This window comes from Papilio machaon, chromosome 6 (assembly GCF_912999745.1).
Source record: "Papilio machaon chromosome 6, ilPapMach1.1, whole genome shotgun sequence".
NCBI classification, from domain to species: Eukaryota; Metazoa; Arthropoda; class Insecta; order Lepidoptera; family Papilionidae; genus Papilio; species Papilio machaon.
In genome coordinates, this window is record NC_059991.1 from 1,079,132 (window position 1) to 1,101,008 (window position 21,877).

At 32.5% G+C, this 21,877-nt stretch overlaps 1 protein-coding gene across 1 annotated transcript in view; it reads right to left on the bottom strand.

Moving 5' to 3' along the window:
• The window catches only part of LOC106710951, a 31,100-nt gene extending 9,925 nt beyond the window's left edge, over positions 1 to 21,175 (bottom strand). Inside the window, exons 1-2 of the mRNA XM_014503142.2 lie at positions 21,046 to 21,175; positions 18,252 to 18,388 (exon numbers count right to left, since the gene is read on the bottom strand). Coding sequence (XP_014358628.2) covers positions 18,252 to 18,388; positions 21,046 to 21,118 — 210 coding nt within the window. The 5' untranslated portion in view covers positions 21,119 to 21,175. The remainder of the gene's footprint in view (positions 1 to 18,251; positions 18,389 to 21,045) is intronic.
• Between the last annotated feature and the right edge of the window lie 702 nt (positions 21,176 to 21,877).

Consider the following 21,877-nt stretch of genomic DNA (forward strand, 5'->3'; position numbering starts at 1 on the left):
ACAAATATTTTTTTTACATTAGAAAATTTATAGTCGAATTAAGCCATTATTGTCATCGAGTAGGTCATTAATGTCAAAGCGATGGTTAAACGATTTAATTTGGAATAGTTTTATTTTGACAAGCAATAAATAAAAGTTGTCTTTTACAGTTCAGTAGATTAGGTCAGTATTTTTAGTTTTAGATATGGGTTGAAGAAAAGTGGAACAAGTTCATTCCTTTCTATAAACATTTATAACAAAATGAAAATGTTTCTAGTTATCGTACAATGCGTCATTTCACTGAGTTTCAATTATTGTAAAATAAGAAGAAAAATTCCATTACTTCGAAATAAAATAGGTTCAGTAATTTTAATAGTTTCTTCATATTAGTAATTGACATAGCAAAAGAATTAATGAATTAAAGATGTGATAGGAACGTTAATTATTCGTTATATCTCATTAAAAACTATCACAATAAATGTTCAGTCGAGAGTCGAACATAGACACGGCGTAAAAGCTACGAACTGTAACTACTGAATTGCGAGGGCACTTGTTTAGAATGAGATTATAATGTGACATGTTTAGTATTTAGTATTGTTAATGTGCATTCCTTGTCGCAGACAGCAGCAATTAATCGCGGTACTAGTTCCAGAAATCCGGCAAGATTCGTAATGTTGGCACATATCCATTTTATATATACATATGTGCGACTGTTATGTACTTCACGCTTCTGTTACACTTCAATTTAATTTAGAAATATTTATGTGCACAAGTATTTGCCGCAGTAATTTCTTATCGATCACACGATCTGCTGTTGAAAATATTTGTGACTCAAACACATATACATACATAATTGAGGTATTGCTCAGTTCAGTTGAAATATTTATTTAAGCTATAAGTAGTAATTTTATTTAGACATAACCTTTAATTGTCGAATTTAAACATCACCCAAACATATCTAGATGTCTTTGTGATTTGAAATCCTAAAAGAAAAATAATGAAATTAAATCGAGTTTAATTTTACGTAATTTTTATGTATGATCTGGGGAATTTTTATGTTTCCGGTGTTTGTTCTTCCATCACCTACACGACTTGTGATAAAGGCGTTTATATTCAAACAAATCGTACGAGTATGTTTAATATAACGCTATGTTTACGTTTACCTCTCATTAGCACGTGCTTGGGAATCTGAACAACATAGTTTAAATGCACTGAGTGCGAAATTTTCTTGCCAAGTAGGTTACTGAGGCGATTTTTTTTGCAAGGAATCGCTATGTAAATCGCTTATGAACATAAACGCTTGTAGATAATGTAAAAATTATTTTGTCAGTCTTAATTTTATCGATAGTAATCGCCCACAATCACTATAGCATTTTAATATTTATAGTTGGTTGAATATTAAAGAACAATGAATGGATAGTCCTTTATCAGTGGCCTAGACCTCGTATCGCCGTCCATTAGTTCGTGAGATACGAAGCATTTAACTAATAGTATTTGTTGGCGGCAAATTGTTCTCGTTGAGATGCGATGGCGTCACTACCGGCGCCGCGCGGTCGCTAGCCTAATAGGAGTTAACTTCGATCTTAGAGAATTGTTGAGATCGTATGTTTCACTAGATGTAAAGAGATCTCAGGTAACTTAGAGACAAATATCTCAATGATAGATAGATATGTTCAGTGATAAGAACACTGGGCTTATTGTACACGAAATGATTAATCTGGATCATCTAAGTTAGTTGAAAATTACTTAGTCTAAATAACAAAATTATGTGAAGGTTGCCCCCGTCGTGTCATATTGTGTTATTTACACCGACTTTTGTGTTTATTGCGACATCAAAACCTCTAACGTAGACGCAGTCCTTATTAAGTAATAATATAGAATGTATTTTTAATTTTAAAGTTAATGAAATTTCAAATATAAAAAATTGAGACACGAAATTTTAATTAAGTAAAGAGACAAACGAAAATTAATTTTCGCGCTTAAGATCAAAGAAATAAGATGCTTTTACAGATAATTGCTAATATTTTAATTCAACGACTAACAATTTTTATTTATTTATTAAAAAAAAACGAACATCATTAAAGAATAAATTCCAATTTCAAAATTCCAATAGGTACAATATAAATAAATCAATATAAATACATTAAATCTAACCTCTTAAGTTTACAAGTCATTCCACACATCCAACATATCTTAACGAATTGAATATGAAGTTTAGTTAGATCAGGAAAATACAGTAGCTAAGTCGCTCTTCAAACCAATAAGTTGCATGTGTCTGTTACTCCTCGCAACCGACGGCACCACGGCGGCGCCAACGTCGGCACCGACTACCACTAAACCGTTGGAAAAAACCATGTTTTATTTACATAATGTATATAAATATTTAGTATTGACAATAAATCAACATTCCTTAATTAATAGTTGAGTTGCATACCAAATTATTGACAACGTTTATTTAATGTTAATTTTATCTAGATATAGGACATTGTAATTATATCCTAACTTTGTATAAACCTAACTATATACTTTTAGATTAATAATTATTTTGTAGTAAATTGCTTTGCATTAATATTTATTTTAAAATATGTAACAACGTTTTGTGGGTATTATCCGTTTAGTTTAGAAACTCAAAGACTAATTGGTTATCTTGCATAAAACATTTTTATCGCTTCCTTTGTGCTTGTAATTCAAAGAGAATACTATTTCTTCGTTAAAATACGGGTTGATTTTTCATTGTAACCTCAAGACCTAGAAATGTACTGTACGTCTATTATTCAAGTGCTCTTCAAAGAAATTTTGTTTACGACACGTAATGTATGATGGGAATGTTTGGGTTATTTTTTCTATTTCAATCAGTGTAAACTAAGCTTAAAAAATCAAACTACGGTATATTTTGATTGTTGTTATGTCATTGTAAATATGACGAGCACGGCACCGCCAATTAAGCAAGTTTAACACTATCATTACGAGATGATTGACAGCCGACTAATGACATTATAATGAGCCGCGCGCGCAGCACGATACAATGCTGTTAATGCTCATTAATTAATCACCACTCAGATGGAATCTGACTTTATTGCTCGAATTTTGTTCCGGTTGGAAACATGCCTATGAAAGCATGTTTAATGCTTTATTTGATTAAGTTATTAAGCCAAGAGTGCGTCTCTTTGAATCTCCGCTAATCCTAATGTCGACCACCACTGAAAAAAGCTCGTTGATGTGCAAATTCCAAGCAGTCTACTGGCAGGAGAGGAGCAAAACAAGCGATGGTGGCTACCTCTGGTGTCGGAAGACAAGTTCGACTTTGGGTCACCTAACCAATGGAGTAAGTATTTGAGTTAGAACTGATAGTGGAATGAACAAAAGGCTTATTATGGTTCGTTATGCGATTATAAATCTTGAGAGAAGCAGACTCTTTCTGCCTTCTGTAGGACATTACAACAAAATTAAAGTAGAAATATTAAATAAATTATTATTATGTTATGTTAATTTGCACAAGTGTCTTTATAAAAATGTGTATAAAATTGAATAAGCACCTAATTAATTGAAAGTCAAGAAAGGTCACTTACAACATTTAGTTACAGAAATTGCATTACGTTCCTGCTATTTAATTATTGAAATCTTATAGATTTCGTTTTTCATAATTTTTTTTTTCACTAATCTTTTCTTCAATTAGGGTCTAAAAAATTATTAAGTCATTTATCGATTAACAAAATCACTATAAACATTAGCTAGAGAGTTAATATTTGAATAATGTGATAAACAGACATGACATTTGTTGGCTTGCATTAGAACGACCTTGAAGAGTTACTAAGGGCGATGACGACGCTAGTATGATGAGAAGCAGCCACAGCTGCTCTCTATCGTCACATTTTCAAGAATTTGTTACAGCTTGATATGCCTTGTTATGGTAATAATTAGTGAATGTAATATAAAAGCAAGGGGTACCTACATATGTAGTCAGTAAGACTTGCTTTTATTCGGCATCTAATAAAATTATTGCACAACATAACTTTTTTTATATATGTAAATTTACGAAGAGCATTTCAACATCGCGAGGAAAATATATTGTGAAAGGAGTTACGTATCAATTCGTCTCTGTAGAACGATAAGAATTATTTACATAAATATACTTTGAGATGTAGTGTAGTGGTGGACATATAGAGATATCGATAGGCGTCGATATGTACGCTGGCGCCCGGCGTGCGACTTTATCGATATCCGATGCGCACGCGCCTGTCATTGGCAATGTAATCGAAAATCGAGATCAAGATCACGGCCGCGCTACCAGCACATTTCGTAACAACTGATCAAGTTACAAGCGGAAAGCGGCCTGTTTTTACCACCTACGTAAGCTACGAAAAGTACGTAGGCTATAATATTTTTGTGACAGAATTTTAAATGCAAAATCAGTTTTCAAAGGCACGGGTGCTCAAAATATCAAGGGTGCTTAAAATTTATGTGTTCATTATATCAAATAAAATTAACTATGATCTTACCGAACATACTTGGTATTAGAAAAAAATGTTAATTTATTATATTGTACACATACATTTATGAACACGAATGTTAAAAAAAATTGTCGTCATCATTTGTAAACAATCCACCTGAGAGGACCTTTTAAGTAAACAGACTTGGTTACTGAAATATATCTGCAACTTCAAGATATAAAAAAAAATAAATAAAATAAACTCGCTAACAACTTATAACACGGACTAAGCTACTTGATGTCAATTAGAAATCGTTAAAATGAATTCTCAACGAGTAGGAACAATTTTTTCCAAGTAAGAAGACACAATTGTAAGCAAACAAATCAGTTGTGAGTACCGCGTGTTTGTAGTGTTGTGTAACACGGGCCTGATTGAGGGCCGGTCTTATTGAGTTGTGATCAAAGCGTTTCGTTACGAGTGTTTGGTAAATACTTTTATTGAATTGCTAGAATTGTATAGAACTATTTTTTAGCTGACGATTGACGTTACGTCAGTGAATTCTGATAGTTTTTTTTGAATTCACGATTTTAATGTTATTAACGCAAGAACCACAAGTTATTTAGTTAAGTTTTTATTTGGTTAGCCGTAAGATCAGTTAGCCGAAGTTGTATTTACGTTATTAATTGATATTTTTTCGAGTGACTAGATTTATTACAATTTAATATTTTTACGAATACAACATACTTCATCTGTTTCAGCGCGTTATATTTAAATCAATGAAGTCATTTCGCTTATGATATTATTAATTTACTTTATATATCAATTTGCAGACACACAGAGAGATGAAACGATAAATGACTCTAACGTTAGCTGTGAGATAGATAATAATCTCCCGTCAATTTGAATGCAACTGTTTGTCAATGCAGATTACATAAATTACTGTCATGGGTACACTTTGATAGGAATAATCTTATGGATGGATGGATGGTTGGATGTTTGTTTGAAGGTATCTACGGAACGGCCCAACGGATCTCGATGAAATTTGGCATAGATGTAGATTATAATCTGGAAGAAGACATAGGTTACTTAGTACGTTTTTTTTTATTCCGCGGGTACGGAGTTGCGGGCGACAGCTAGTTTACGTATAAAAATCTTTTTTTTAATTGCAATGAGAAATGGGAAATTGGATATTTTTATAAATATCATTTAAGCTATTTATTATTAATTTGTTTTAACTTTCGTGAGACATAATAAATAATTAATTAAGAAACGGCTTAACTCACGTGTGATCGTCCGGTGACGGTCGGGACCACCGAAGGGTCCGAAACTAGTCGGTGCCGTCACCAGACGATCACACGAGAGTTAAGCCGTTTCTTAACTAATTGACTATTTGTTATTATCAATAATTAACATATGAAAACGGCAAAAAATATTCATTAACGCATATCTTAGTACAAATGAATTGCCTTCAAGTTGTGTACTAAGAAGATTGTATTATTAAATATTTTATGCCTTGTACGTGTTTGTGGAACGCGGAATTTATTTTGCAATGTTGTTTTTTTTATCGACTGTAGTAAATTTCCTTACGTACGTAGAATTACCGTGAAAATTATCTATTTTTCACGTGACAATGAAATAAAAAATAGTATAAGAAATAGTAAAAATTCCCAAGTAAATGTCACTTTGTGTTAAAATTTGAATATGTTATTTTTATTACGTAGTCGTAGTCTAGTAAAATTACAAGACAAACATATGAACTAACCTACAATAGTGAGGTTAGACATAGATGTAAAAACTGGTATAATGTATCTCGTATGAACACAGACAGATCCGCCCACAATTTCATGTGATATACGTTGAAATGTTTTACTGAAATGGACATAGCAATTAAGTTTATTAATATGTCTTGTTCAGCAACTAATGCACCTTCTGCGTAGCACTGAATGATTAACGAGCAAGGATTAATGAACCGTGTCTCAGATAGTTCAACGATCTATTAAGAATGAATTACATAATTTGTTGACGTAATTTTCATTGTTGATTATTGTAATGTTTCAATACTGGATTGTAAAGTAATATTAAGTATGAAAGTCGATAAGATTAGATGTAACTTAACTTTTTAAACACATAATGTGACGTTTGTTAATTTTTCTCGGTGAACCGTATTTGTTTATTGTGGTAATGAATTCAAATAGACTTGTCATTTAATGAACTATAAAATAGTGTGAGGTTAGCATACGATGGTATGCAGCCAATTGGGTCAGCAGACTATATACTATTTGGTACTCTGTAGATCAGCTGTGGTATTCGCAGATGATAAGAGTGGCGTGCCAATGCCATCGCCCTTTTCTCACTGCTGGCACTGAGGGTGAGATTTCTTAGAACTTTCTTTTGGTGTTAGTTATGAGATATCAACGTTTATGACCTCATTCCTCGTTTGTTATTTCACTTGGGGTAATTAGAATTGAGTAATCTTTTTTACATTCAAGACTTTTTTTATATCGCGTAGCATAAAATATTACTATTCTCGTTGAAGATGTTTCCTTCTATTTCCAAGAGCGTTTCACCCAATTTTAAAGTCTGTAGTCACTTCAGCATACCTTTAGCTTAGTGTAACAGTTTGGCGACTCTTAATTCTAGTTTAGAGAATTATAGGTTATGCTTTAAAAAGACTTTCGCTCACAATTTGCAGTGTGTAACAGATGCGCCTCATCGATCGTTCGTTCACATTATTTGTATCGGCACGAGTCTGCTACGAGCGCTGAGTAATGCCGTGCTAACAATAACCACTAATACCTTGAAATTCGCATTATATTTCGTCACGGACTGCGCCGATCTTCGAATAGATTTCGGCCTAAACACGTGATGCTAAAGAAAGTATGAAATATTTATTGGCCTGAAATTTTTTTGATCGATTTATCGATTACTTACTTTTGCGTGAGTAAGTAATATTCATATAGTTTATCTATTTTAGACACTTATCTATTTTAAGTCTATTGCATGTCTTGCACAGGTACAATGTTAGTATATTAATATTAATACATGCATTGTATAAATTATAAATATTTATTTTAAAAAAATACAGTTACATATTGAAGAAACATTGTTAGGGTTGCAATATTGATCAACAATAATTTTATCCTCTTAAATGCTGAATAAAGTTGGCTTCAGTTTTTACTGTACAGTCGCAAATGAACAATCCGACTGTTCAGTTGTATAGTTAGTCGGTCTAATGTGTACTCATAGGTACAGTTAATGCCACGCCTCGTGTATAAAAACAATATTCTTTGCGAACAATGGCAGTGTGTCAATTCTGACACTTCAATATGAACGTGTTCCTCTCGTGACTGACAAGCGCTATTTTAATTTTGTTTTTTAAACTTCGCTAAGGTCATATTGGGTTCATTAAATTATGTTTCTAGTTCGATGATAATTCGTTGATTATTCACTATGATATGTTTAATATTATAAATGCGAATGTAAAATTTTTACGCCATAGAGACTGCACAGAAAAGACCATAAGGATATTTTCTTCATTAGTAATGTATACTCTTAGATAATTTTGCTTGTAATAACATGTCAGTGTGTGACAAATATATCTTTTTTTAAATAAGAATTATAAGAATATTTATTACACATTAGAGCAGAAATTCATTACAGAATCTACATTGTAGTGTTGAGAAAAAAATTGTTCGTCATTCATACACGAATGCAAACAATGTCATACGATAAGCCTCTCAAACCGGCGCCGGTAATCAAACGTAGATTTATATCAATGGACCTTACGCCCACGTTGACTTACGACTTCGCAGTGCTTCTATCTGATTAATATTTACTTATGTAGGTTTTAAAACTTCTTAGAAACTAGTGCATTTAAGTATAAAAACATTTTAAGAAGTTAAATTCATATCTTACTAATATTATAAATGCGTAAGTTTAGATGGATGGATGGATGGATAGATGGATGTTTGTTTGAAGGTATCTTCGAAACGATTCAACGGATCTTGATAAAATTTGGCACAGGTGTAGAACATAATCTGGAAGACCACATAGGCTATTTATTAAATTATTTTTTAATTCCGCGCGGACAGAGTCGCAGGCGACACCTAGTATTTATACATATACAATTTTTACTTTACAATATATTAAAATTTAAAATGTAAAAGTTGTACCCATTTTTCTGTTTATATTTACCAACGGCGTACGACATTGTTTAGCCGCCGTCGCTACGCCGTTTATAATTATCCTTAGGAAATATATTTCACTCATCAAACTGGTGTAACCATAATAAACTTTTATCTTTTGTTTACATTTAATGTGCTCAACATTAAATATAAACAGAAGAAGAAAGTATTATAATAGATTGCCAGAAGTATACACTTGTATTAAACTAGCTGTCGGCCGAGACTCCGTGCGCGCGGAGTTAAAAAAAAAACTAATTTCGTAGTCGTACATCTATGCCAAATTCCATCGAGATCAAACATCCATCCATTAATCCATCCATTCACACATCCAAACATTCACGTTTATAGGATTAATATGATTTAAGAAAAAAAGAGGTGTTGTAGATCTAACCGTGAAGTTCAAATGGTGGTATTTAAATATTACTGTTTTTTTTTATTATAAAAGAATGAGAGATATGGCAATGTTGTCGGTTAGGCCAGTGGAGATTCACCGTAACATTTATTTAACTATAGCTGTCACCTGCGACAGTATCCGCGTGGAATAAAATAAAATTTAATAAGTAGCCTATGTGTCCTTCCACATTATGTTCTACATCTGTGCCAAATTTCATCAAGTTCCGTTGAGCCGTTACGGAGATACCTTCTAACAAACATCCATTCCACCATATAATATTGGTAACATCTAACTATTTAATCCTGGCGATAAAATTGGAACCACAAAACAAATCAGATAATTATCTTATTTTAAGGTTTTATTCGCAGATATTTTGGGTCATTAGAAAAAAGAAGCTTAAGATTGTGGCGCGTCGAATAACCTTCCATTTAGAATAATCTTGATGATGGTGATATTATAATTTTCATTAAAATTCCTCACTTAAAATTTTGCAAAGCAGTATTTTATAATTGAGTGCGAAATTTAGTTAAAGTTTTAATTGCATCCTTAAGTTACGCCTATAGATATTGAGGGGCGCAATGGAAATAAGAAAAAAAAGTTGTCACTCGCCCAGGCGGTGAGAAATCAAAATTAATTGAGAGCAAGTGACATGTTGTTTTATGGTGTCATGATTAATACCACGATATCTGCAGTAAAAGATCTTAACAAAGAAATTATTCTGAAGTCTCTTAATTTAAGATAAATCGCTACTTTAAAAGCCACTTCATACTTAAATGTAAAATCGTCTGTGTATAGCTTACGCTATACATTTTACGGCCATTTTCGATTTCTTATTTGCTAGTTGACAATTTATTTTGTTTCTCTGTGCAAGTATGATTTAACCACGTTCCTGTGAATGTATAATTGATAAAAAGAGTATGAATTACCTGGACAAAGTTAAATGCAAATCAATTTAGCATTAAACAAAACAAGAATGTTAACCTAAATTACGTCAACAATTAATTTAAGTGATTGTATTTAAGGAAAGGATAAATGGTTTATGTTTTAATAGGTCTTATTTCTTTTAGTTGGCGTACAAGGCGCAGTTAATTTCTTTGAAGCACATATATCTTTCTAACTTGTCGTGTTCTAGTGAAACGTGTTTGGTAAACAATTTCAGTGAAAAAGGACAATTGGTTCTATATTTGTGGTGGCCACAACCGATGCGTGAATCAGCGTTGGGACTCAATTGATGTTGTTTTCACTTTGTTACTCACACAAAAAATAACAACTAACTTGCTTTTGGTACTCACTGTGTGGAGTTGAGTAAAATGTGTGACTGCTATTTTCAAATAGGTCTTAAATTAGATTTAGATTTAGTTCCCTTGTTTCGTTTATGAATCGTACACACTAAAATACTACGAGTATTTGAGTTATTATTATTAATATTACATAATAATTATATAGATTACATTTTTTTCTATATTGCCAGTAATAAAGTCACTGCTCATTATTGTATTTATGACGTAACTTGTTTGTCTCTGCTTACTTTTTGTAATAAGATTTTTCATAAAGCTCTCCCTGTCATAGTTATGAACATTCAATGTTTCAGTTGTATAGAGCTTTAATTATGTATATGTAATCCCGTCGCCAAGTAATGTTCTCTTGTCCACTAGACGAGGAGTGTTCTGTTTCAGACGGGGCTTATCACTTACAAGCGCCGTTACTTCAATAAAACTAATTGCTGATTATTTTCGTCTAATTCAAGTGGCTGATGCTCGTTAAAGGAGATGATCGAGTGCATAAACCAACTACCTACGAACTATTTATTGAGGTAAGATTATGTAAATATTTATATATATTTATATAGGATTATGAGAGTTAAAGAAATTATATAGGTACTCTTAAAATTTCTACATTCTTTCTGTTAATGACATTGCGTCTACGAATTTGCAAAGCTAACGTATGAACAGATGTTTTGTCTGCATCAAGGTCTGGCGTGAAAACGTGGCCCATCCCATTTTACATTTAATTTATTTAAATACATATATTGAAGCGACAATGACCCTTATTTTAAACACAATTTGTTGTATAATTGCGGGCAGCGTTTCCTTCTCATTTGGCACACAAAATTGGGTAGTGACAAATGAATGTTTGCGTGCGACACATCTGTGCAAGCAATGCAGAGCGTTTAATTTCTTCATACCTGCCGCGATGTTAATAATATGGAATGGAATAATTTAAAATATGGATAATTGTACAAAGAAAATATGAAATTTTGTTTTCCTCGTCAGTTATCTCCTTAATTTTAGTCATTCAATGACTACAAGATGTGCGGAGTGGCAAGGAGTAGTTAATTTGTATTATGTTTGTTACTCATTGTGCAAATATTCATGTGGCTTTTTCGCATATTGTGTCACCCGATATGAGTGCCATTCTTAGAACCACGGTATTTATTTTCAGTTTTACGATGTTCTTAATAACTAGCTGAGGTTTTTTTAAACTGTTCAATGGAATGGAGGAATTTATATTGAAAATAATGTTATTATCAATATAAATTCCTTGCTATAAGAGAAGTATGTAAATGAATTACCCTTTTAGTAACCAACTTAGTTGCCTTGGTGATTGACGATCTTTAAAAGAAGATGGCAGTCTAAGAGTGACTGTTGAAATAATAATCATACCATCAATATAACTAAAACGATATCAAAAGTGTTATAAAATAAACAACCTCTTCAATCAGAAACGTATAAATAAATATAATCTTATAATATTGATTAAAGTAAGCAAATACCAAGAAGTGTAACAGTTTTGAGTGTGTTTTATATTTGCTTCAGTACTCATTACTATTTCTAACGAGCTCGCTTTGACCTTGAGCTGTGCATCGCGAATAAGTGCTGTTCATAGGGCTGTCAACTTTCAATTAATTCCGAAGATGCATATCCCCAAACGTTAAGTCCTCAGCCCGAATATGCACTTTGCAGACCCGGTCACTTCGGGTCAACTCCAGAGATTTTGGTCAAGCCGTAAGAGGTGGCAACCCTAGTTAAAACACAGGCTAGTTTCTCACCAGTCTAGACAACTTATGTAATGCATTTTATTCGTAACTATAACATGTTTATGAGCTCCTTCATTGTTGTGATTGATTTCGTTTTAACTTTTAATACAAGCTCTGGATGGTTATCGCAGACTACATTCGTTTTAAAGTTTATTAAGCTTGAGGTAACAATATGTAGCTTAGAAGTTACTTACACACTCAATGAGTAATACACCTTATCATTAAAAGACAAGCTATGAATACTCATGATTTATGTACGCTATGTACAACTATGTAGTTGACGAGAATTGTTTGGAGTTGTATGGAGCAATTGAATGGTGATGGTCTGAGATCATCACACGCTTGCATAATGTAACTGCAACAATTTAGTTTGTGGTTTACATGAATCATGGTTTTATATGCATTCGTGTTTAAGGTAAAATATATTTCTTTTCCTTGAATATGTTTTTAATAATCTAGTAGTTTCTCAATTTTCCTTTACTTATACTGATGTAATCTTGAAATTACTTGAGGCAATAAAAGATGACTTAAGACAAGACCGCTGCCATCAGCTGACATACTTTGAAGCTACTAAAGTTTTCACTTAACATTAACAAAAATTTCTCTGTTATCTGCGACGAATATCATTTGTTTTGAAAATTGAATATTAAAATGAAACCTTTTGCAATATTCAAAATTAATTAAATTTGCGATATAAATGCCATTTATAACACACTCAGTGCCACTGACTCTTCCACCGAGTTCAGTATTAAATTATTAAATTCCCAAAGAAGTAATGTGGTATTTAGATTCGGGCGCAGTGTGTCTCGGTCACTGGTATAATGTCACTGGAACATGCAGCAGCCGCGACCAGTGACGGCCGGATATAACTCTGATCAAATCATTTATTTCGGACCACACTCGTGCTCGCTACTCGCTCGCTCTACGACAGTGGGCGCGGGCGGTGAGTTAACGATTTCGTAGACGTCGTTATTCTTAGTACGCCATTTTGCAATTATTTAATGGCTTTCGACGTATTTTTAAATGAATGTGGCCATTATTAATGAGTGAATAATGGTTTGTTTAAAAAATGTAAATTTAATTTCGATCTGTATATATGTTTTACATGTTGTAAATGTGATAGTGCAGTTAGTTATTAATACATCCTCTAAAAATGTATAATTTAAAATAAAAGAACTTGTTATTAATATTTTTATTTAATCTTTATATAACATTGCTCTAAATTTTGAAATAAATTTCTTTATGCAATGAATAATAAAGATAAATGACAACCCTATTTATTACTTGTCATATTGCCTGTCATTTTTACAACGTTTGAATAATTGAATGAACCCATGTGCACAGCCGTAGGAATTTGTCTTTACAGAATGAGGTGCTAATGACAAAAGCTTGTGCGGTTCATTCTCCAAGTGCCTTGTGTTTCTACGCATTTGTTTGTTTTGAATATAAAAGTTTGTTTTGAAATATCGAGCCGATGACTCACGTATTAAACAAGGGGGGAGAATCAAAATTAATACGAAAACAAACATCACTATCTCAAGTTTTTATAAGGCGTTAATTTGTAAATATAAAGTACCTATTTTTAGAATTATCTACGCACGAACTTATGATCAAGTATTTTAATTCAAGTTGTCTGCATGGAATTCAAAAACGATTTTTGTGAGTGACGTGAAATCGATTATTTCACTCGTCAAATGCTGCAAATGTGATTAGAACAAATTTACCTGTCAGTTCAACTAAATTATAATATACAAGTTTTTAATTCTAGATTCGTAGGATACACTTTATTCCAAAAAAAATTTTTTTGGGACTCGAACTTCAATTTGGGCAATTAGTTAATTTGTTGAAATTTTAAATATGTTTTAATGTACATTTCATGTTTCTTTGAGCTAAACGTACTAGTGTTAAAAGCATAAACTTGTTTTAACAAGTGGTAGTAAATATTTCAGTTCTTTATTTTAGTTTAGACAAATAACTTCCTTCTGAGAAGTAAACGTCGTGATAGAAGATGACTATTTTTTTTTTGACTATGATTTACCGTGCGTTTCTGAGAGTAAAATTTCAGTTTAATATAGTGTTATCTCTGTTTTGTCAAAGATAATGACAAGGATGACGATATGTTTCATACAGAGATTTTTATCTCAGTAACCAGCGGTTAGTGCGTTTCATGTCGCACATGCGCTTAATTCATTTGCATGCGCACTAAAGCATTTATATCAAAATATTCTGTATTTATATAGTATTTTTCTAAAGTCGTTATTTTATCGTCCGAAAAGTGAAAATACATAAGTAAAATTTTTGACGCATTTTTCTCGATGGTTTTTTGTCTTGCGAGTAGATGTGCGATTTGATAGAAGAGTTGGTGCATACACTAGATTAAACTTAAAAAAAGTAATAACTACCATGCAATATAATCAACCACACTCCTCATTCTCGGCAACAGCACTTAGCGTCAGATTTCAGTTTCAAAGGAATCGTTCACGTTACGGAATCAGAGATCAAAGTAATGCCGACTACTTGGCACTGGGCGGTGGTACACAATACACACAGTATATATGAACTAATACTATATGTTGATTCTATAATGTTGTTCTGTGAAATTCTTCCTTTTGTTTTGTCACAACATTCTTTGCATATAGGTCTTTATTAAACAACGCCAAAGTGTTTTTGACTATCTATTTATTTCGTATTTGATTTAAAATTTCCTTTTATATATTAGTAAAAACTTAAACGTTATCAAGGTCTTTGAATAATATATTAAATAGTAAGTTAGTTAAAATAAAAGTAGATAAGCTCATAGCAATATTAAAGGTCGGGTCGATGATATTTTAATATAACTAAACAAGCCATCATCGATACATACCAGCTGTGAAATCATACGATGAATATTTTTAAACTCTAGTCAAAGAACATGTTCGATCGGCCTTACGAATTGTTATTTATAGGTCAGTTTTGATTAACGGCTCTATAACAAAACGTAACATATGCTTCGGAAGCGTATTATTTAAATATATAGCATGAGTTGAATTTCTTCGCCGACCACCATGTGTAACCGTGGCGCTGGAATAACATAGCAACAGATTATAAAAACACACGGCCTGTGCTGATCATGTGCCTCTATGGTGGTCTATTTATTTTTTATCTATTTAAAATGTTTCATTTGTACGACTGACGTAGTCTGATGATTTTTCAAGTATCGAAACTATTATCATTGAATTCCTTTAATTAATTCACGGAAATTTTAAAGATTTATTCCTCGAAATCGTCAGCTAGAGAAACAGTATTCGATGTTGGTATTCCTAAAGGTTGATTGATAATCCCTACAGCTGTTATTATGATACGAGTAGTAAGATTATTAAAAGCTTTCATAATAAGAAATGCAAGGCCACTATTATAAAACCTTGGTACTTATAAAATAGAGCATTTAAAAGTCACATTAATCTTTCTGTAATAGCTCATTTCCCTTTACAATTCTTCATAATTTATTTAAGTTATTCAAAGCTCTTTAAAAACGATACTACTTTTTGTATAATTCTAGAAATTAAGATATAGTTAACGTATTTATTACATTTAATAATTTTGCTTGAAACGTATTTTGTCAGTTTTACACTGATCTTTAGATGACTGCAAGATTAATTTTGCGACTTCCAAAGCTTTTAATGAAAACCAATATATATATATATATATGTAAATATAATTATGTTTAAAATCATCTCTTCTATTGTCTTGTCCCTTGTCTTGTATATAATTTTAGCGAACGTGATTTAAATTTAAACCGCATTGGGATTACCAACTCGAGTGGATTGACTTAAAAAAATCTATTTTAAATTCAGCATTGCGAGTTTATGAGTTTTTCCAGGATTCGTGAAAATTAGATGGATTATTTTACTTATGTATTCGTGTCGTGCTATTGATTGCTATTTGTGACGTATTCAAATGTAAAGTTTGCTGTAGACATCGGGGTGTATGGACAGTACCGTTTGCAATGAGTTGCCAGATGTCTAGTGTTTACTTTATGTCTAATTATGCGAAATTTCTACGCTTTGTCCTGATTATCAGGAAGTTTTGTAATAATCGAAAATTTGCATTATGTCGTAATAAATTTTGTTTCGTTTACGATTGTGTGATTAAATATTCCAAATTTTTCGTATGAAAAATCTGCAGCGAAGCCTCGAAATGGTTTAATTTATTCTAAAAATAAAGCTGTAATGCGTGGTAATGGATATAAATGATAACTTTTTTTTTAATTATCATCTAATCAAATAAGATTATAAAAATGATTAAGGATTTTTATCTTCAGTACATAATCCAGAGTTGGTAACACCATCATAATAGTATGCAAAAAACGTTGTTGTATAACGGTGCATGAGTCCGACAGCTGTACTGTTAAATTGGCGGTCGAGGATATTGTGCGAGAACTGGTTCCATGTTAGTCTGCGCCGTTCGGAGCCCACGCGCGAATCATTTGTTATTGTTGCATAAACCACTCTTATGGTATAATGTGCAAAGAAATATTTTAAATACTTCGTATTATTTATGACTTTACGCTACGCATTCAAATGTAACTTAAGATACTATTACTATTACATATAAAACTTTAATATAACGATTAAAAAGAACAAAAACCAGGCTAGGCTTCAATTAGCTATGTCTCAAAATGCGTAATTTTATGCATATTTTATTAAATTATGTAAATTGATGTTCTAAATCAGTATAAGCTCGGAGCTCATGTGCGAAGCAATGCGACGGCCATATTGTTTTCTAAACACGACGTCTGTCAAATAATTCGCACGCTTTATTGGATTCTGATGACAGATTATATAGACTTAGCTTCAAGCAAATATTTCCTTCCCCAGCGATAACACTGATTTGAATTCGACCATATTTATCGAAATATTATATTAAACGGTACATAAAACTTGAGAACCTGTGAATTCAACATTTAAAATCTTGATTTTTCATCATCAAAAAATCAAAAAAAAAAAAAAAATCCAATAGAACATCGTCTAGGAAGCAAGAACAACTGAGAACGAAATGAGTCAAAATGTATGTCTCTTCCAAGTATATTATTAATATCTGTTACGGCTTTAGCAAATTAACGAGCGAAAGACAATTGTTCGTGTAGAGCGTGGTGCATCAACTACTGAGCCAATTCGGAGATCGTAATGTTAAGGACACCAGTTTAATTTTACAGCTCGCAATAAATCCAAATCAAGATGTCTTGTACTAAATTAAATGTGTCAGCTAAAATGTTTGTCTGTTTTTTCACTATATTAATGAGTATAATATTTTATCAAAGCAAAAAACTGATTGGTATATAGAGTGCTAATTAATTTGTCGTCATTAACGATGTGCCACATTTATAGCAAAGTAAGTAAAAGTATGTTTTTTCTATATCAAGTTTGTCACAAGTCATTAAACTTTAAGCAATAATTTACTATACTATTGTTTGCTTGAAAACAAAATTAGATTTATCTTGAAATGTGGTACACTTGCTGCGCAAGCGCAGGGACTCAAAGTGAGGTCTTGTCCTCCGATACTAGTAATTAATTACGGAAAATTATTGATACGACATAAGGAAGAGAATGAGGTTTGCATTCACGTACTCTTGCGTATCCTATAGTCCGATATAAAACTGTGGCAAAACGTTTAAGATAAACATCAGTCAGCTTTAGAATTTAATGTGTTTTTAAAAGCGAGTAACTGATATACTGGACACGTTCACATATTGCGCAGCACTGCACCGTAAATAAACCTTCGATTTACTTCGGCAGAATTTCATTACAATTCGACCTTAAATAATTTCCTAGGTAGAATTTAAAACTAAAAAGTTGTCAGAACACTTACTGTTCTCAGTAAATTTTACTTTAAATTAATTGGGGTCTGGGCTAAAAGTAGAAAGCTTCGATGTAAAGGACGTAATAAAAATGTTGATTACATTCCAAATCAAACTTTAAAGATATGAAAATGTTGAGTTTTGATTCCTTAATAATACGTTTGGTTACTTCATCACCATCATCATCTCTCTGACCTTATCCCAACTCACGCATGGTCAGGGAACCAAGTTTTTGACGTCCAATACGATGTATTAGTAAAGTTATAGAGTAACAGGCGTTTACTTCAAGACGATTTTATTAAGTTGAATTTCAACTGTCGTAACAGATATCAATTGTGTTGTACACGTCAATTGTTCTGAAAGTGGGAACTCAGGTATAGTGTAAGGTTACCTTGCAAGCGAAGAGTGCGTTCTGCCAGGTGGCCTTGTTGTCGCTAAAGAAGTAGCAGCTGTGGCCGAGCCGGATGAACTGCGGCGGACACACGTACGACATCTTCGTTGAGTTGCGGTGACCCTCCACACCTGGGCCTATAAAATATACATATATGATTAAACTGTAACGAGATTAGTTTATATCTGTCAAAATTATTTTCAGCAAAAAAATACATTAACATAAATAAGTAAATTTTCTTAAACAACCCTAGCAAAATTGATGATGACTTTAAACGCTATTTTTGTCATCTATATATCTATATATATAAAAGAAAGTCGTGTTAGTTACACTATTTATAACTCAAGAACGGCTGAATCGATTTGACTGAAAATTGGCGGGCAGGTAGCTTAGAACCAGGAAACGGACATAGGATAATTTTTACCCCGTTTTCAATTTTTTATTCCGCGCGGACGGAGTCGCGGGTAAAAGCTAGTATAATATAAATGTAACTTTTCATATTAAAACGCTTACTGGAATTGATGCGTTACTCACGTTAAATATTTCGGGACAAATACAAGCCCCTATCAGTGGGCGAGATCCCATACAAAAAAAAATCACTCGATTTATAAAAAATAATGTATCGGTTTTCAAGTTATATTTATTTTTGTAAGGATTCTAATACGGCAATTGTTTTCGGAGAAGCTGCATCCGGAGCTTCAAGACTAACGGTTGTAGGCGTCGGCGCCTGCGAAGCATTTAGATAATAACTTGTTCTCAGCCAAGGCCGAGTGGCGGCTAAACTAGACTTTGTGTGACATTTATTGTTAGTCTATGTAAAAATAATAAAACTAAATATAAATTGTTAAATGAAGATTCAAATTCTTTTCATTAATTTATTAATTTTAAGGTTGCTAAAGAAATCAAAAGAATTTTCTGTAATATCTTATCTGTACGTGATTTCTGACCATTTTTTTTAAAATTAATTTATCAGGAAATCATTTTTTGAGAAACAATCGATAGAGATTTTTACGATGTCTGTATTTCGTTTGTGCGATTCATTTGCACAATAATTTTCAATTATTAGATTAACGGGATTTACATTGTTTGATACAATGTTGTGAATTAATTTATTACTATTGAATCAGATCGTGCTAATATGTCTGTCTGTGAGTCTTGCCAAAGAATTTACTTAAAGCTCAATAGCTTTAGTACTAGTAAGACAAGGCAAAGCAAGAAAACTATCAATTACTTTCTTATTTGTTCTTGTTGGGAACACATCATTAGTCTTCAAGTAGACCAGGTAAATCCAATGTTTTTTTAAACTGCATAACTAACCTTGAAGAAGCCTAAAGGCTGAGAAGATCATCACTGAAAGTTGTTATATGGAGTTTTCATATTGCACAAGTGCTATATATCTATAATTTGCTAAAATATGAACAGATTTTTATGTGCCAGGCTTAAAATATATGAATATAGCCGCGTTGTGGAATGATCTGTCCTCGGTGGTATTTCCAAACTGCTACGATTTACTGTTCTTCAAGAAGTTAGCATATTATTTTCTCAAAGGCAGGCAGCAACGCATATGTGCATATTGTAGATTTTTTTATAGAACACCTCGGTATTCCCGCTGCTCGTTTGCCCCCTTATCTTATAAAAAAATGTCTCCATCCCAAATCTAAGTAGGGTATCATTGATTCGTATCAGTAAATTCATTACGTCAGAATTCAGCTCGCAGTAGTCTGCATGATAAATCATGCATAATGCATCTCTGGGCTACATCGCTAATGTACTACGTGAGACTACCGTGTCTCATACTAACGACTACAATAGGTTCTTTTATAACTCTTTTAGAACAAAGGTCACCTCTATTAGTAGGACACAAATATATTTGTCACATTAATTTGTGATTTGTATTTATATAGCGATTTCATTGTCAATTTCCTGTCTGGTAATCACTTCTGTATTAAATTTAATCACACGTGTCAAATTTAATGTTTGTGGCGATCTTTGGGGGAGGCCTATGCCCAGCAGTGGGCGAAACGAGGCTGAATGGACTAGATGCGAAATGAAATGTAATCATCTCATAGTCGCCACCGTGCCTGGGTAAAGTAAATGTTTGTGACGTAAACTCAAATCTTATCTACCGCGCGTATCTTAACATGGTTTACTTCGTGAGTGTTGCTTTTTGATACAGCTAATTAGTGCGTCATATAATACAATAATTAACTGATACTCTGTTCTTACGTACATAAGTTATCCAGAGATAAATGTTGGTCAGGATACCTTTTTGTACATGTCAAAGTAGCTTCCATGGCTGATTCAACGAAAACTATAGTCCATATCTTTAATTAGTATTAGCCTATTATTTAATACTAGCTAAACGTTGTTTTGTTATCTATATATATAAAAGAAAATTGTGTTAGTTACACCATTTATAACTCAAGAACGGATGAATCGATTTGACTGAAAATTGGTGGGCAGGTAGCTTAGAACCAGGAAACGGACATAGTATAATTTTTACCCCGTTTTCTTTTTTTTTTATTCCGCGCGGACGGAGTCGCGGGTAAAAGCTAGTATAAATTATTTCTAAGGAATTTCTAATTTAAATTTTATCCAAAAAATAAAAAAATGAATTAGGATGGACAAGCCTTATCACTTAGGGGTATGAAAATAGAGAGTAGCCGATTCTCAGACCTACTGAATGTGCATATAAAATGTCATAAAAATCGATCAAGCCGTTTCGGAGGAGTACGGTAACGAACATTGTGACACGAGAATTTTATATATAAGTTAGAATAGGTGTACAACTTACATTGAGACCAAAAGACGATGAAAATGATGGCAGCAATCGCTAGAAGTTTTCCTCTCCTTTCAAGGGCTTCCATCTTGGCTGCTGAGGACACTGACTTTAACACTGGCGTATGTTACTGATTCACTTCACTTCACTTGCTTATGACCCGGTCCGTTACCATATTTTTGTACAACAATTAAACTTCCAACTGAATCAGGACATTATGTAATTCTAATAAGCTAGATGTGTTCATTGACCTGAAACAAGGGAAAAAATACAGAGTTAGTTGTGTATTTTGGCAGTTTTTTTTCGTCGTTTGTACGTTTTATTACATAAACCATAATTTTTACTACAACAATTCTAAACTTAAACTATCAACTTAAAAGAGTTCAACATTTGTGTGAAAATACCTTATTTACGTTTTAACAAGTTTGTTTTGTATAGCAGTTTTTATTACGTTTCGTAATGTATTGTTATGTATTAAATAGTGTATAAAAATAAACAGACTCTTTTATCAAAGTAAAGTGTCGTGTTTCACTGAACAACTACACGTCCTATATTAAATATACCTATTATCATCACATTCTAACAAATGATTTCTTTACGAATTTCTATAAGTTAATCTGCATCAACTTTTCAAATAGTGACACTAGTACTTATTTAACTTGAATATTAGTGAATTTTCTCTAAATTACATTTAATAAATGACATTGGCAAACAGAATCGTGAATCATTTTCTTGTCGTAAAACTACTCCGAAGAGGTAATATAATTTGTTAACCGTTTGCCAGAACAATAATTCACTCTTGGCACGTATTAAGGCTAAGTTAGAAAGTTCAGCCGCAAGAGAAATC